Here is an 18419-nt window from a genome sequence, read left to right as displayed (position 1 = left end):
ACGTGCGCGTCCGTGTGTCAGTGTCATCGGACACGGACACGCACATGCAGCACCGTGCAGTGCGTGACCTGGAGACTCCCTTTACTTTACTAATCTATGTCAAACAATGTAAGCAAATGGGCTGACCACCCCCCAAAATAAATAATGAATAGTAGTTATTATAGATATAATGGTATATGTTTGTAGGATATTTACTAGTTGAGAAAGGGTAGAGTGAAGTTTATACATCTTCCTACTCCTTCTTTTTAATGTAATGTAAAATGATACATGTTATTGTTTTTAACAAACTTTATTTGCATGTAAAAACAAAAAAAGTATCAAATTGAATCGACAACGAATTGTTTTTAAAACTGTAGTAGGCCTACTATAGACATATTTTGATTTATGATGTGTAAAGTTCCATATTTTCCATCTACTACACATGAAACTATTTCAGGGTGTTTGTGCACAACAAAACCATATTGTGCCTTTAACGAAAAAATGCATAATTCCTTTGGGAAAAACATCTTTCACTTTACCACACAGCCATGCATTTATTATAATGTATCTATTTTCAAAGTGGCTGGGCAAAACATGGGTAGGGGGAAGCTGCAGACCATAGACTGTAGTAGCCTGGGACCAGACGAATCTGCGAGTGCAAAAAAAAATTGCACTCTGCGATGATTTGATATACGGTAGTCTGTCTACGCCAGGCTAAGACTGTAGAGCTGCAGAGTGCCACTTTTATGAGTGGCTACGTTTTATCATGCCAGTAGATGGCAGCATCACGTTTAGTTTCCCTCGAAGATTTAAGTACAGTTAATTGTGTTGGTGACACGCACACACAAACACATACACAGAGGCCACACTCAGAGAGAGAGAATTGACAGCCAATGGCTAACTAGTTACCACACCCATATCTGACATCATATTTCTGAACATTATGATTTGTTATAAGACAAAACAGTCAAATGTATTTGCCAGTACTTGAAAAGTAGAAAATATAAATATCATTGACATTTTGATTTGTAGGTGTTGCTCAATTTCAAGGGTAAATTACACAAGGATACTCAAGCAAAACAATGTCAACCACATAAGATCTATTGTGAGGGAACTCCCCTTTTCTCTCATAATTACTATCCCCAAATGAGCAAAGATTTCCACAGTAAGATGGGCCAGGGATTCCAGGCTATGAACTGTGCACGAACACATTCAGAATCTCTATGGCAACCCAAAGGTTGCCATGTATCCCAAGTTCTCTTCAGCATGCAGATATATAGGCTAAATCTTCTTAAAGAATGTAGGACACCGGCCTATTTGAGAGCATGTTGGGAACGATGCAAGTCGTTCCAGTTATACTGCTTCTTCTTCTTTCGGCTAACTCCCTCCGGGGTGGCCACAGCGGATCATCTGTTTCCATCTAGTTGTTTTCTGTGTCCTCCTCTGTAACTCCTGCCACCTGCATGACGTCTCTCTCTGCATCCATAAACCTCCTCTCTGGCCTTCCTCTTCTCCTCTTACCTGGCAGTTCCATCTTAAGCATCCTTCTCCCAATGTACCCCTCATCCCGCCTTTTCACATGTCCAAACCATCTTGACATGCTTGTCTCTTGCTTTATGCTATAGTCATGCTTTGTCTCTTGCTTTATCCCCACATCTTCTAACCTGGACATCTGCCACCTGCAGCTCCGCCTCCTGTATTTTCGTCAGTGCCACTGGTCTCACTACCGTCTTAGACATCCTCCCCCTCACTCTTGCGGTACGCTTCTGTCACAAATAACTCCTGACACATTCCTCCGTCCCTTCCACCCTGCCAGACCTCTCCTCTTCACATCTCTTCCACACTCCCAATTACTTTGGAGTGTCCTATAACAAATGTTATGCGAACCTAGGCCAATCAGTTAAGCTGACGGGTCGGGTTAGCCAATCAGGAACCTATACTGGCTTAGCGGCGATGACGCTTCGCCAATCCGCAAAGCGGGTTGGCCAATCAGGGAAGGCGATGCATACAGTAATATTGACCTACTTCCTCCCGTGGGGGAAATTTGGTTTCAGCTCAACCCAGCGGATCCCTGCCCACAAGGGCCAGGAGCAGTTAGGGGATAGGTATCATATTCAAAACATTGCTGGCAAGGCCTGGAGTCAAACCCCGGACAAATGGGGACTCCTGCACACCAGGCGGACTCTCTAACCCTTCAGCTATGCCACCCATCTCTAGAACACATTGAGAATTTCGGCCTCTTTCTCAGGCTGACAGATTGTTATTTTTCACATGCACACACACGCACACGCACACGCACACGCACACGCACACACACAAAGCTGTCAAACCAGTGTACACCCTAACAGTACAGTCAGTGGCTCATCTACTTGCTATTTGAAATTGCCACACCCATATTTGGCACATAATCTTCCACATGATTTGTTACTACACACCGTCGCCTCACAGCTAGAAGGTCCTGGGTTCGATTCCCGCCGGGGACGCTGTGGGCGTACGCGTTCTCTCCTCCACGTCATCAGTGCCCATACCCTAGGTGGGGTTGGCGAAAGGGCCTTTCTGTGTGGAATTTGCATGTTCTCCCCGTGTCCCCTAGGGTAGGTACCCTGACAAAAAACATGCAGTAATCCTGGTCTCTATACTGCCTCCCCCTGGTCAGCCGGGGCGCCTGATGGAGGGGAAAGGTTGGAATAACGTGTTCCTTCCACGTGCTACGTCCTACCGGGGAAACTCCCCCGTCAGGTGATAAGAAGCGGCCTGCTCACTCCTCATATATTGAAGGAAGCATGAGCTCAGTTCGGGACTCTCCCCAGGCTGGCAGAGGGAGAGTAACGCCCAGGATTACAAGCTTAGGCATTGGCACTGGGTGAAAATATGGGTTACAAATTCGTGTGAAAAAAAAGATTTGTTACTACTACAAAAAAAAAGAAATATTTTGATATGTATTTGTATGTGTTGAAAATTGAAACTAACAACCCCTGCTCCCAACACATGAGTCATTGCTCTTTTCAAGGTCAATATTTGTGAGCATTGCTATGGAAAACGCCTACATACCACAGGGATACCCAAACAAAACATAACCCTTTTATGAGGGAACTCCCATATTCTCTCATAATACTATCTGTGACAAGAGTTTTCCACAGTAAGAAAGGGATTCCAGGCTATGTGCTGTGCAAACACCTTCAGAATCTCTATGGCAACCCAAGGGTGGAAAATATCTCTCACTTCAGCAGAAATATGTTGGAACCAAATGCATGGAAGTTCTTTTACTAAAACTAATTTCACATCACTGTTCAGGTCACAGGAACATACAGACTATATTACTTATCAAAAACAAAAGCAGTGCTCTTGCTACGATTATGGAACCAAAAGCATTTTATTTTTTAACCTGCTCTAGAGTTAATCTAATCGCTTACATGTGCGGATTACCTACATATTAAAAGGACAGCATACAGATCATATAATTAAAATGTTTATTTAAAATTAAATAAATATAAATATGACACATATTTGCATACATAAGTAGATAAGAAATGTATAATTAATATTTCAGTAAATTCTGATAAACCATATGATGTCAATGATCTCCAGAAAATAAAGGCTAGAAATCCATATAATTATGTTTTAGTAGAATTCATGTAAATATAACAATTGTCATAGATATAAAGGTATTAATTGTACTAAATGTACTGTATGTTTTTCACATAAATACTGTCTTATATAGGCCGTTCGTAGTAGTATATGAGCAAAAAACAAAACTAATACTGATCACATGAATCAGATTCTTTAAAAAAAAATGACAATTTGCATTGTCAATCAGTACAGAAATATGAAGATGAGAGAATCTTATTATTTCACAGCAAAATCCAGAGTGTTAATTTATTTGTGAAAGTGTAAAATAAGATCCTTACCTGTCTATTTTTACATTATCAAAGAGAGTGTACTCTCTGAGAGATAAATTGTACAGTGTACCATACACAGTAGAATCATTTAACTGAAAATAGCAGCATTTGCAAATGAGCTTTAATAACTCATATATTTTGGATATGTTTTTGTGTAGAATTAAAATACCATTCAGCATTCGTTTCTCAATTTCTCCCAGTTGCTTTCATTGTGGAGGGGTTGACATAGACATGGTTCAATTGTAAGACAGATATTGCATTGCAAGCATTGTATGTGTGTCCTAAAGCCCTAATCAATGCTCTATGCTTCACCCAGGGTTATGGAAGAGAATGTTGAAGGAAATAAATGTTACGAAGCATACCAAAAACTCTTCATATAACAGCCAATAACAATTATGTTCAACCACATGATCCCTAGAGTCCATATTCTGGGCATGTTGGAATAGATGAACATTAAACAAAACTGGAAGAACATTCTGTAAAAAAATTAAACATTTGTGCCACATTGTGAGCTTGTAGATGGCCTAAGTATATAGGGTTTAAGTGGTTAGGTATAAACCCCTCACACAGTCATCTATCTTGAAGTCAGTCCCAAGTCAGTGGGGGGAAATGTGCGCAATATCTGAACCCAAATTAGGCATCTTTCTTGGACTCTAGAGGGAATGTGTCAACCCATTTTTGTGTGCGCATTCGACACTGATCCCAATCATAGAGAGGGCGATACTGGAAGTGACGCAGGGCTTTGTCTGTGTACACAGTGAACGAAGTACAGGCTACAGCCAAAGTGTAGCGGTTAAGCAGTGGTGTATAGTTGAACACAGGCTTCAGTATCCAGCGCATGATGTCATTGAAACATGCCAGGAACCACAGCACTATGAGGGGTACACGGACCTCACGGAAGCCGAATGCCGATAGGAACTGCATGTTGAAGTCCTCATAACTCTTATAGGGTGAGTCATCATAGCAGAAATATGGCTCGCCTCCCACTGTGTCAGGGTGATCTCTCAGGGCACGAGCTGCCAGCAGGTGCATCCAGGCCACATTGCCTTTAAAAAATAAAAATCAACGAATCAACATCATATCAAACTGACAACATTCTTTCTTCACTTGCATGACAGCATCACCAACCACTCAGACTCCTAGCCAGCAGAACTTCTTTTTACTTCCTCAGTGGAAGTGTCGTAATGTTAAGTCTCTACATCTGCATTTGTTCCTCACCATACTTAGCTTGTTAGATGCGTATGCATGTAAAGTGGGTAACTAGGATTTCCTGTTTCGATAAGTACCGGCAAATGCAGACAGAGTAGGCGTCACCTGGCTAAACTACCGTAAGCCTGATCTGTTCTCCAAAAGTTTTCAAAAGTCAAAAGTTTTCAGGCTCACCTGCATAGACCCGGCCGTGTTCAGTTTCTGGTGGGACACCCTGAAAGAGCCAGCCTCCTGTTCGTACACCATTCTGATAGAAGTCCTTCATTAACTGGTGCTGCTCACCATATATCCCTGTAGGCCTGAGGGAGCATGTATGCAAGCATGCCCCTCCATTCACCTGGACAGACACAGGAAAGATGGGGGTGTTAGGAAACAGATGGTAGTGAAGTGGATCAGGAAAGAAACAAGACCAAGGGCCCTGACTTACAAACGGCACAAAACAGTGCACGTGTCATAGCATAACACATTTGTCATTTTCACGCTCAGCACCCCACGCTGTGTACGTAGCTGTGTTGGACTAGAGATGCGCGGATCACGGGTTTTAGCCGCGGTTGCCGTGGATAACCGCAGTTTGGGTGGATTTAGGTCAATCAAATATAATTATTAATTAATATTGGATAAACCGTGTGTGAAATAATGCAGGAAATAAATTAATGACATCTATACATCTATAGGCCTATTATAGCTTTTAAAAAGCACGAAATCTCGCTGTGCGTGCGTTTGTAGTACTTTAATATTACGTAATTTTCCATTAGGCACAAATTAGCTGCCTACTACACGTGCTTTGCAAGTTCTTAACCCTGCCGACGACTGGACATGTCTTATGAAAAGTTGCGATGCGAGAAAGTGATGGGAGATGAAGGGCTTGCCATGGGTATGGATGTATACAGTCATTACATCGGTGATCGCGACCATAGATATATATCTATGATCGCGACCATAGATAAATATCTATGATCGCGACAGTGGTGAGTGACAGTGCTTGCACAAGTACGGAGATTGCCCTCCCCACCCAATCAAGCACGGAGATTACCCTCCCCACCTGGCTTCCCTCCCATGAACACAGCCAGTTGTGTTAGTATGGACGCCTGGCCAAACCAGATGCACCGCAGAGGATTCAAACTCCTAGTATAGTCTCCGCAGTGGTGGGCAGAAACCTTACACCTGTGGCCCCCAAGTGCCCTAATGGGTGGACACTACAAGTCTAAAAGTCATGCTAGCGGTCCCTATAGGCCAATGGCCATGCTCCTCCTCAGCTCTAACTGGACATTTTGGCACAAGGAGGAAAGGCCATGGGTCACCAATATCAGTAGTGTCTGTTCAAGTGCATTACGTTTAATGGTAATGTACCTGATTTTGAGATATTGCGTATGCAATTGTACATTTTGGTCTAAGGGTGGTGCTTGAGCAAAGACCATTGGGTGCATCCTTTGGGGTTCATGAATGTGCAAAGCAAACTTATGACGATCCAGACAGTCCTTTTCTAAATAAGTTGTTTGGCACCAAAGTGGTGGACAGACCAACCCTACAACGCCATTCTTAGAGCCCCACCACTAGAAATCTAAACAAAATGCTTAAAGTCTATAACTTGTATTATGCTGGAAGAATAGAACCACAGTACCACGCCCAGGCCACAAGGGAAGGGAGTGATCAAACAGTTACGGTATTTATTTTTATCTCTGCCTGGCCGAAGGCCAGCGACTGAGATAATGTTTTCGCCCCTGTGTGTGTGTCTGTTTGTCTGACAGGAGCTAATATCAAAAACTTCTGAACCAATAACGGCCAAACCTTTTGTGTATGCTGCCAGTACAGTAGGTACAACAAAAACTCCTTCCTATGACACCAATCAACCCCAAATTGGAATCACATGTTGATGGGCCTCTGTAGAGGACAACAAAACCGTATGTCGTAGAAACGACATACGGTTACAGGCTACAGGCTATTTCCGCCTGTAGCTTCCTCAGATCCTGATGGCTGCAACCTACGACTTACACAGCCCTGAGTAGGCCACCTGGCCTGGTAGAGATATGCGCTCCATAGAGCATCCGTTTCTAGTTGTGACTGTAGCGAAGTTGCAAAATAATTCTACCACACAAAACTGGAAGAACATTCTGTAAAAAATCTGGATGTGCAAACATTTCCTTGTTGTATTGTGTCTCTCAGTTTAACCAGTCAATAATGACTATTGTTTGCATCATATACACTAATCATTTCAGGCCTCCCTGTTTCTTAACCCTGTGTAGTGTATTGTGAAGCTTAAAATTAACTTGGAAGAATTTGGACTTGAAAGAATTGTTAGACTGGTAATAGTCTAGTCTAGTCTTCTTTCAAATCTAGACCTATAAAATGTAAGTTGACCAAAACTAGATGATGAAAATAAATGAAAAAGTATTACAGTACATTATACTAATTGTGCCTTTGTCAAAATAAGCGTGTTGTAATACCTTGGTGCCATTAGCTTCGAGCACAATCTTCTCAGCCTTTGCCTTGCTCTTGGGATAGGGCATTGTGTGATATACATTGTATGGCGTGTCCTCATTGCCCCTGTTAAAAAAAGACAGCGGTTACCAAGAGTGGGCGAGGAGAGAGAAAAACAGTGTTGAAATGTTTACTTGGCTCTGCCACATTCATGATCGGAATGTTTCTGGATCAGGCCAGATCACGAATGACAGATGGAATTTCAAGCAGATGGGGAAGACAGAGAAAAGAAGAGAAGAGAAAACAAGGCAATACAATACATCACCTTGGAGAATCTTTTACATATAATGAATTTATTTTCATTCATTAGTATATATATTTGTATCAGCTACCTGCTGATGGTGTCTCACATGAACGTGAGACTGTATGCACAAAGGTCTATTTATGTTCTATATCTGTTACTATTCTATTACCGCACATCATGTATATATATCTGTTACTATGCTGCTATTATAAGTAAACATGTATGCATATCTTACTCCACTCATATCATGCAAATCTGACCTGTTTTGCTTTTGTTCTTTCTATCTCTCTTCTTCCCTTTCCTGAAAACTACAATGATAGGAGGCGGAGCTTTTAAGAATCATCTCCACTACATATGGACCAATAACCGGTCATACCTACCTATTCTCCTATAGCCAGATGATCAGAGATCTCTGCCTACCCAAATGTATTGGAACATCTAAATGAAATGTAGGGGCTAGAACTGGATGGAAACTATTTGGAAATTTAAAAACAAACTCCATTGCAGAACCAACTCAAAGACTTTAAGGTCGGTCCTTCATATTGGGATGGTATCAGGATTGGTTTTCAAAGCAGTAGGTGTAGGTTTGTTAGGGGCTCACTGCTGTTCTAGCCCCTACATTGAATTTAGATGTTTTGGTAGACGAAGATCTCCGATCATCTGGCTATGCGAGAGCGTGACTAATACCATACAGTACTACCTACTACCTAACCTAAGATTCAAGCGCACATTTATATAGACTTTCATTTGGGCAGAGCCAGACATGCTGCAAAGACAAAGGTTCATTACCTATCTATCTATCTTGGTGAGCTCATCGCCTGCTTTGAAACTGAGCTCATCCTGTTCCTACGAACACAATTTCATTGTAACTGTGTAATTGTACTTGTGACATTTCATTGTAACTTGTATTTGTATCTGTGAACAATGACAAATAAACCTGATTCTGATTCTGATTCTTGCACTGTGACTAATGCCTAATTTCTACATATGACAGAGTTGCACTCTGAAAACACGTCTCGGATGAGACGTGCTGTGAGCTTGTAGATCTGCTATTTTCGGCATATGACACGTCGTAAGTATAAATCAGGCTTAACATAGCTGGTGTGGATGGGGGAGGGAGTCAATATTGTCAATAACAGCTGGACATAAACATCTGGTTTAAATACTAATGTTTCCAGCACCTGGCAGCTGGACAGTTTAGACAGCTGATAATATTTTCTTAGCTTCTTTTCATGTGGGAACAATGCATCTTTATCTGTGATAGAAATAAACCAAGGTGCCTAAATGATAAACTGGTTTCGGTAAATAGTTCTGCCACCAGAGTTTAGCTTCTTCATTCTTCATTATTGTGGTGACCACATTGCGTCATAGCAATTTTTATTAATATTATGATGTCCTGCATGTGCGAAGACGCATGGTTTTTGTTTCTGTTGATGTCCTTGTTCTATGTTGGGAGGACAGTGGGACAAAAACAGACCATCATGAGTGATATGGCCTGCTGCTGGGGCTTTTGGGGACACTTGTTGCAGTCCTGTGATTGACATGTTTTGTCACGCTGTGAGCTTGTAGATCTGCTATTTTCGGAGGGGAAATCCAACATATGTATAAATTAAGCATTAGTCACAGTGCAAGAATGAACCTCGTCTTTGAAGCATGTCTGCCCAAATGTTTAGACAACAAGGCAGACACACTGATTAATCTGGTGCAGAACATCATAGCTATTTTTAAAGCAATGATCTACTCATTGTTGGTACAGGGAGTTCTGCCTTAAGCCAAACAGACTGATGGACTTAACATAAATTGTTGCTATACAACAAACATTGCATTGCATGCACACAGGTTGCATGTAAGCGATTCCCAAACCAGTTATTTTGAGGCGTGTTCATTTCAGTTCACTGAACGCCTGCGCCGAGCAGCTGGTGTCGACCAGTGCTATTTCAATCAAATGGAAATGAGATTTCCGGAGGGAGGGTTTACCAGGCTAACTCTGAGCGTCTAAGCCAGCAATTCCCAACCTGTGGGCCGGGGCCCACTGATGGGCTGTGAGGATATTGCAATTGGGACCCAAAATTATTGGCAAAACTCTAAGATTTTATTGATAACATTAATGTAAAAAAAAAGCATGACATGGTATTTTTTCTTTAATACCTTTAAAAATGAGTTTATCGTGATACCGATAAATAGGAACTTGAAGTATTCTACGTTAGACGTTCCACTGATCCAAGCCGGAACACAATCGATTGATTGATCATTTAAATAAAGATGCTCTGAAAATGAACACTTTTAAGATTTCCAAGTCGGCCCTGATCCAGAAAAGGTTGAGCACCACTGGTCTTAGCCAATCACAAGGATTGGGGTGTCAGTGCGATGTGCTCTGATAAGGGGTCTATATCGTTCATTCCAGTCCCTGTTCTGTCTCCCCCTGTCTGCACCCTGTCATATCTTTCCTCTAGATTGCATTCCATTTTCCATGTATGGTAAACTCAAGAGATAGATATAAAATAGTTAATACAAATCACAGGAATGTAATGTACAGTCCAAAAGCCTCTGCAAAAAGGGCAGATAAATAGTCATTCAAATTCAGGCTTGTATAACAGAATAACATTTGTCCAAAATGCATTGTATTCAGAGGTTTACCTGACAAATGAGTCTCCTTTGACATTGGGTCCAACCACCTCCATACTGCTGGTGTAGACAAGATACTGAATTCCATTTTCCACACAGGCATTGATGACATTCTCTGTTCCTAATAGGATGGAAAGCACCGTTTCAGAGATACATGACAATGGGATCAGATAGATTACACATTCCTTCTTCTGGTGGTGAAGTTTCCCCTCAATGTGACCACACCAAAGGGCTGACTCTCAAACAGGTGATAGACTCAAAAAGCTCAAAGGAGTGAATGAATAAATACAGAGCAGCGGGAAACAGAGTTCAAAGCAAGGACTTCATAAAGAACATCTGTCCCAAGTTGGCAGAGAATAAAGACAAGTAAATACCCTGGGATTGTGCTGGGAATGACTGGTCCAGTATCACGTATATTGTAGGTATTATTTCCTCCCCAAATACACCATGGTAGATATTAGTTTTTTTGTTTGTGTTTTTTGCTAGGACATCTATCCAATGTAATATATTTCATTCAAGTAGAAAGACACTTTTTGAAGGAATACATTTTGAATAACAAAAAAGGAAATATACAAAGTAGCTACAAACACCAATGCCAAGGCAAACTAACTGTTAGAAGTTGAAAGCTGTGAGATGTCTAGACCTTTGACAGATTCATTTAAGGTCAAATTTGTTACAGGTACACATTATCTCTGGCGTAATGTGATCAAGATATATGAGTCAGATTTTTCAATTCCCATTCCAATTGGCTAAGACTGCCTTCCTAAGTTTGTGGTAGGCAACCTGGCCTGGCGGAGACCTGTGCTCTGAGGAGCACACTTTTATGTGTTATGCCACAGCAATTGTTTCCAAGTGTAATGCCCCCTGCTTGATGATTTAAATGAAACTTTCAGGGTGTGTTTCAGGTATTATATGTTCAGCGCTACTCAACCCGCGGCCCGCGGGCCGCATGCGGCCCGATCGCAGCGTCTTGGCGGCCCCCTCATGGTCAAAAAAAAAAAAAGCACAGGATAAAGATATACATTTCCGTTCAAATATATGGGTTGATAAAACATTTTTCAAAAACAAACAGACAGACATACATACAGGTGCGTCAATTGTTACAGGTAATGCATAGTTTTCTATGCATTTCGGGTTTTTGGGGGGGTTTGACCCCCAAATTTTTCCGGCCGCGCGGCTTTGCCGCGCGCCCAGGATAGGTGTCTGCCACTGGACATACACACAACACAAAATAAACTGGTACAGTGAAAAGAATATGATGTCAAAATGTACATTTTCTTGTGTGTTACAAAATCGAAAAATCCAAAATAGGACCGTCATTTTTATGGCGGCCCCTTGGACTTTTGGTATTTTGCTGAGTGGCCCCTGAGCCATCTTAAGTTGAGTAGCCCTGTGTTAGGCTATACCGCATGTTTTGTGATGACTGCCCAGTGGTTGTTGACTTGGGTCTGTTGACATGCTGAGCCATTCCCTTTTTAAGTTCACCGTTCAATAGTTTCAAAACGAAATAAGGAAGTCAGTTTGATAAGCCTGGTCAATAATGATCCACAGACAATGTAGTAGCAATCAGACCTATTGTTTGTTTAGGTCGCAACAGCCAACACAACAACAAAAACAAGATAATGATGTTAACTGACTAACAAATCACGAGATTCACCTCACCAAAAACAAATTAGGGTTTGCAAGTCAGTATGGTATTTGATTAGTAACACATTACACATAACATAAGCACACAAATATTCAGTCTCTCACATAATGAAAATAGCCACGTCATTCAACACTTAACATAAAGAACATAATGGTTCTGCAATATTCTAGGAAAAGGAAGGGAGAGGTGGCATATCCACAGGAAATTTGTGGTTTGCCCACAGTTTTACTCACAGGGAGGTAGGGATCTGGGGAACAGTACATCCTGTTGTTCTTATGGCTTTCCCGGCTGTACATCATCCCAAAATAATGGAACACAAACACCCATCAGTGGTCCCTCTCTCCGTGTCGGCATCTCTGACGACAAACCCTAACCCCTCCCTTTGTCCCTTTCCGATTCCTGTGAAAATGTGCTTTACTGCATTCACTTCACTGATGTCTCACCTTGAACATTCACAGCGTTGATGACATGCTCTGGGACTCTGTGCCAGACGTCCACCAGGCTGGCTGTGTGGATGAACACGTCAACCCCTCTGGAGACTTCCAACACACTGGAATAGTCTGTAATGTCCCCCTCGGTCACCACCACCTTTACATGATCTAAGAGGGAGGAATGGGAATGGGGATGTAGATAAAGAACTCTTTATTCTTAACTGCTGGGAACAAGATGGCAGATAAGGATCAGGGGCGTAGCCAGAACGCTGGCAGCAGCTGGGCCTGGGCATTTGTGGGTGGGCACTCACGCACGTGCTCGCAGCGCGCCGCGCGGGCGCGCGATTTTTTTGGGCGGATTTGGGAGTTTTTGGGGCGGTTTTGTGCGGATTGGGTGAATATATTAGGGTGAATATATATATATTTTTTTAAAAGAAAAGTTTTTTTTTTTTTTTGGGTGGGCACAACAGCCAGGTGGGTGGGCCCAGGCCTACCTATGCCCACCCGTGGCTACGCCCCTGAGATTAAGGATTGTTTTCACAGGAACCAAACAACTGGAGATTTGGGGGTTCTTTGAGGCTTTGATTCTTGCACTGCACTGTATTCTCATTTTATGAGCTTATTCTCATTTTCGATTCTCTTAACTCTTAAATAACTATTCTTTAACTGAATTCAAATGTCCTCTTATAATGTGTTTCTTTTGCACTTTATCTTAATGTTGCTCATTTTTGTGTAAAGCACTTTGAATGACAGAGAGGCTGAAGGCCATGGACAGAGATTATGTTTTTTCCCCTGTCCGTGTATGTGTTTTGTTTAGTGTGTGAGAGTCCAGAGCTACAGTAATTCCAGAAACCGTTGGACCTTTGTGCAGGCTGCCAGTAGGCTAAGGAAGACGCTCAACCCCAAATTGCTCAAAGGCTTCTAAATTTGCCAACCTTTGGTGAACAATTGTTGATCTGTTTTAACACTGTGACTCTGTAGGAGGTGAGCTGTCTTGAAATGAATCTGAGTCTGTGTGTGTGATCCCTGAAGTCTCCCAAGTTGGTGTGTCATACATACTGACGTCATAGACTGGCCTCCATGTAATACTGTGATAACAGGTACAGCACAAAAGTACTCCAACAACGGGTACTATGAAACGTGGGCATCCATCTTATACTGTGAGATGTAATTTGTTCCTTATCTAATGGCCTTGAAAATTATCTACCCTCCGAAGGACAGAACGTCCTGCGGTTACCGGTTACCATAGAAATAATGAGGACTCTTGAACCCAAGACCTGGTGACTACAGTGATTAATTTACAGTGGCTAAATGGAAACAGTTCTTCCATTAAGGCCTGTAATAAGCCAGCTGCAATCCGGTGAACTGCCATCACTGCTCCTTACTCATTCACCTCCTAAAATCTGTAATTAAATGTGGCAGTCTGGTGTGGCTCTTTATTGTCTCTGCCAGGCCGAAGGTGTGGCTAGGCCCTATTCTGGGCGCCGCCTTACCCATTATCCCTAAACTTCTTTGCCATTTTTTCCTATTTTGAAAAACAATTTCAAATAGTTCAACTAGCCGATCTAAATCGACACGTTGTGAGCTTGTAGATTGGCCTTTTGAACTGTTTGAAAATGTTTTTCAAAATAGTAAAAAATAGCAAAGAAGTTTAGGGATAATGGGTAAGGCGCCGCCCAGAATAGGGCCGGTTTTCGCCCCTATCCGTCCGTCCTTGTGTGCGTGCGTGCGTGTGTCCGTCCGCCTGAGTGTGAGCAGAGCTTCTCCGGCACCGTCGGACCAATCGGCGCGCATCTGTGCACACACACTTCCTGAAGGCCAGAGCAGAACCTCTGTCCCAAATGTTTCCCATCGGCCTGTTGTAGCGCCACCAGGATTTTAGCTACATTTTTGGATATTACTCCTATGCATTTTGTCCAAACATCACGCAAATTGGTACATATTATCTATAATCATGTGATCAAGACAGATCTGTCCGATTTTCCATATTCCATCCTGATTGGCTAAGATTGGCTTCCAAAGTTTGCAGGAGTGGCACATTTTCAACAAAATGCCTCACATCATGAACATCCAATTGCCGTGAAACTTTGCACGCACATTCCCACTAGGCCAAGGAAGACATGCCACCCTACATATAGCGCCACCTCACGTTTTGGCCTGTAACTATTAAACCATAGGTTAACCGACAATCAAAATTCCTATTCCCATGGATTCCTTGGATCATTACGGAACTCCCCAAATAAGCCATGCCCATTTCCACCTGATCAAGTTTTCCACCATGTTGCGTTTTCATAGTAAAACAGTTTTTGCTACTACTCCTACCAATTTTGTCCTCCTACCAAGCAAAATCTTGTTTTCCCTGGATTCCTTGGATCATGACGCAATTTATAGGCCATGTTTGTGCCAGATTTTTTTTTGTTGCTATAGTGCGTTTTCTTCTAAACACACTTTTTGCTACTACTCCTACAGATTATGTCCAAAACTCACACAAATCGGTACACATTATCTCTGGAGTCATGTGATCAAGATGTATGAGTTAAAAATTTCAGAACCCATTCCAAGTGGCCAAAGTTGACCAAAGTTTGCGGGCCCTAGGTAGGCAACCCGGCCTGGCGGAGACCTGTGCTCCGAGGAGCACTTTTATAGCTCCAGTTTGTGAAAACACAAAGTTTGCACAGACTATGTGCACTTCTCAGTTTTCTTGTTCATTGCCAGAGGCTTGTTGAGGTCTATGATTACAGCAACTCTGTTTGCTATGGTCCCCCAGTATTAGGCCCCAGCAACAACCAGGCTCTGTGCAGGGAATTAATTATGAATGGCTGGACAAAGCATTTTCCACTGCACCGTAGAGACCTCATTCAGCTTGGCAAAGCACATTACTGCTGGGGGTTAAAACAGCCAGTTGCTGAAACCAACAAACCACTAACTGATAGCAGGTCTCATCAAGAGGAAATAGGGAGTGAGGCTTTAATTTAATTTCAGTTTGGGAACAAGGATTAAAAAAAGGAAAACTGATGGTATGTCAAGAATTCTGTCCGCCTTTTCTACAGAAAGAGCAAGAACGTTGTCATTTCTTTGATGTAGTGTAGTAGAGATAGCCTGCAGCCTTGCAATATTGACACAAGATGAACATGATTCCTGAACATTAACAAGCAACAGTCTCTATTGAATTTGAGATAGATCCTGAGCATAACTAACATAACTAACACAATATCTGATATAAATAAGGGTAAAGTCAATATAACAACAACAGCCTTCCTTAAAGGGGGTGTAAGTCATTTCTTCCTTCTATATTTTTATACTAATCGTTGCTATAGAATAGAGCAGTGGTTCCCACTGCTATAGAGTGTTTGTTCAGTAACAGGGGTCTCCCCATCTCTCCAGCTCTTTAGTTAATAATACATTTTCTAGTCGGGATACTCATTTGTATCCAATCAGGAGAGAGAACTCATACAGGGTAAACATGATAAACAAGTGAAATTGGAAGTGATGAAACAAAGAAATGAACATGATTGGATGGAATTTGTGACCCATGAAAAATGCATTTTCTGTGACTGTGAGCTGGAGAGACACCTGTTACTCATAGTGATTTAGCCTATTACTATAGAGTCTATAGTAATAGGCTAAATCACTGTGAGAACATAGAGCTTTAACCTTTTAACAAAACTTTTCTTACATCTTCAGCATTGAGCTGAGCTATAATGCACAATTTGATTACCGGTATATAACCTAGTTTTAAGTTATTATTAGGCTATATGCTATTTAGCATATAGGGGGACAGATTGATTGATAGTGAAGTGACAATGTAAGGACTTTTAAGACCTTTTTAATACCTAAAAAAGAAAGAAAAGGAAAATACCATTACTGCATCAAAAGTAATCAACAAACTATACTATAAAAACTTGGCCAAATTGTCAAATAATATAAGAAAGAGGCAAAAAAAAAAGAAGCAGATCTACAAGCTCAAAACACCTTGCATCTTGTAGATCTGCTATTTTCACAATATTTATCTGTGGAACCGAGTCAAACTAAATGTAATGCCTCAACTCCTACTGTACATTCCAAGTGGTTGTCAGGGTGGGGGTGCCCAGTTCAAATATCCTTATTTTGGGGGGGTCGCGGTCTGAAAAGGTTGGGAACCACTGGCCTATACGACGGACGAATATATAACATAACGCGTTATTCTACTCGCACCAAACATACATAAGAAACAAAACGCGATGATAAGGAAGGACTTGCCTTTACCTGTGTTATGTTCACGTAAAGTTGGATCTACGTGTTTATCGAAGAGCCGAATTTCTCTCAGCTTGTCCTCCTTCTCGAGCAGGACCTGCAACAGGTGTCTGCCCAGAAACCCACAGCCACCCGTCACCAAATAGACCAGACCCGTCTCGCTATCAGACATTTTGTAGGGCAGTGTGTTATACAGCTCCTTCTCTGTCGCTGTCGCACTCGGATTGAACACAACGCAACCGACCACTGAAGCTGCAGTGAGCGCAGTCATGTGGGAGGACCGACACCATAGCACGTACTAAGGATAAGTATCCATGCCAACAACACATCAGCCAGTGGTGTAAAGTAACTCAGTACGTTTACTCAAGTATTGTACATGTACAATTTTCAGGTACTCTTAATTAACTGGAGTATTTCCAATTTTCAGTACTTTTACTTCTACTCCACTACACATCTCAAAGGCAAATATTGTACTTTTTTACTCCACTACAATTATTTAAAAACTTTAGTTATAGTTACTTTGTAGATTTAGATTATTATTACAAAACATACATTAACCACTTCAGCCCATACATTTCGGCCATTTGAAAATAGCCAATCTACAAGCTCACAACGCCTTGCCATGCCATGCATTGTGAGCTTGTAGATCTGCTAATTTCAAAATATTTTTAAACATTGTATACATTTGGAAACTTGTGAGATGGGACATTCTGCATATTGAGTACTTTCTACTTTTGGTACTTTGTAAGTACATTTTGATGCCAATACCTTTGGATTCGTACTTTTACTCAAATAAATGTAGAATTCTGGACTTCTACTTGTAACGGAGTAGCCCATTACATTGCAGTATTGACACTTTTACTTAAGTAAAACAATTGCAGGCATGCAAACAGCCCAAAGGTGAAAAAGGTGACAACATGTCGTTTTCTTTCGGGTCAGGTGTCACAATTGCCCTATTTGGGTTCAAAAAGGTGACTGTAGCTGAAAAGTGACACTTTTGCATGTCTGAGTAATTGAGTACTTTTTCAACCACTGCACGCAGCAAGCCCCCTGGTGTTAGGTGTGTCAGTAAAGTTGTACAAAACAAAATTCCAAACATTTACCAATTTTTCTAAAGTTAGGGTTAGGGACGAAAGATATATCCTATGTGGTTTGTTAACCAAAGTCCTCCAAGGTCAGTCACACAATTGCACAAGAAGATAAATAAACTGGCCGCTATAGCCTTGACCTCGCTTCAGTCACCACAGGTTGAGATGGTTTACTAATCTATAATAATGCTCCTAGCCTCCCACAGTGATACCATACCATCACACAGAGACATAGCCATGGTTCACATGACGCTCATCTGACAGACCTACCATTCTTATGCTGAGCATAAGAATTTAAATCTAATTCAACATTAAAGTATTAGGACTAATAATAACCAAACATGAAATAGCCTATTTACACTCACTCCTGTGAAGCTTAACAGACCATGTTGGGAAGCATTTGTGTACAAGGGTCAATTAACCTTGATGACAAGTCAATCATGGTCTGGAATGAATGAATGTTGAATTCTAGTCAATTATTTATTACATTTTGGTGTTGCCAACTCGTTTAAGAGTCTAATTTAACACAAGTAGCTAAATTAAGGTTGACAGTGACAATTTATAATCAATGCAACCTACATCTTT

General features: G+C 41.5%; 1 protein-coding gene across 2 annotated transcripts; it reads right to left on the bottom strand.

Annotated features, from left to right (window-relative positions):
- Positions 1-4421: 4421 nt before the first annotated feature.
- Positions 4422-16961, bottom strand: hsd3b7 (hydroxy-delta-5-steroid dehydrogenase, 3 beta- and steroid delta-isomerase). Of its 2 annotated transcripts, none has more exons than XM_080448068.1 (6): positions 16753-16961; positions 12526-12681; positions 10447-10555; positions 7532-7631; positions 5262-5424; positions 4422-4924 (listed from the first exon to the last, which is right to left on the bottom strand). In XM_080448068.1, the coding sequence occupies exons 1-6, from the start codon at positions 16916-16918 to the stop codon at positions 4512-4514; spliced, it is 1107 nt and encodes a 368-aa protein (XP_080304194.1). In that variant the 5' UTR covers positions 16919-16961; the 3' UTR covers positions 4422-4511. The 2 variants fall into 2 exon arrangements, with proteins under 2 accessions (XP_080304194.1, XP_080304195.1); XM_080448069.1 differs by having other exon boundaries at positions 16759-16961.
- Between the last annotated feature and the right edge of the window lie 1458 nt (positions 16962-18419).

Source organism: Gymnoscopelus braueri, assembly GCF_963280865.1.
Source record: "Gymnoscopelus braueri genome assembly, chromosome: 13".
NCBI lineage: Eukaryota > Metazoa > Chordata > Actinopteri > Myctophiformes > Myctophidae > Gymnoscopelus > Gymnoscopelus braueri.
This window is presented reverse-complemented; position numbering and strand designations above follow the sequence as displayed.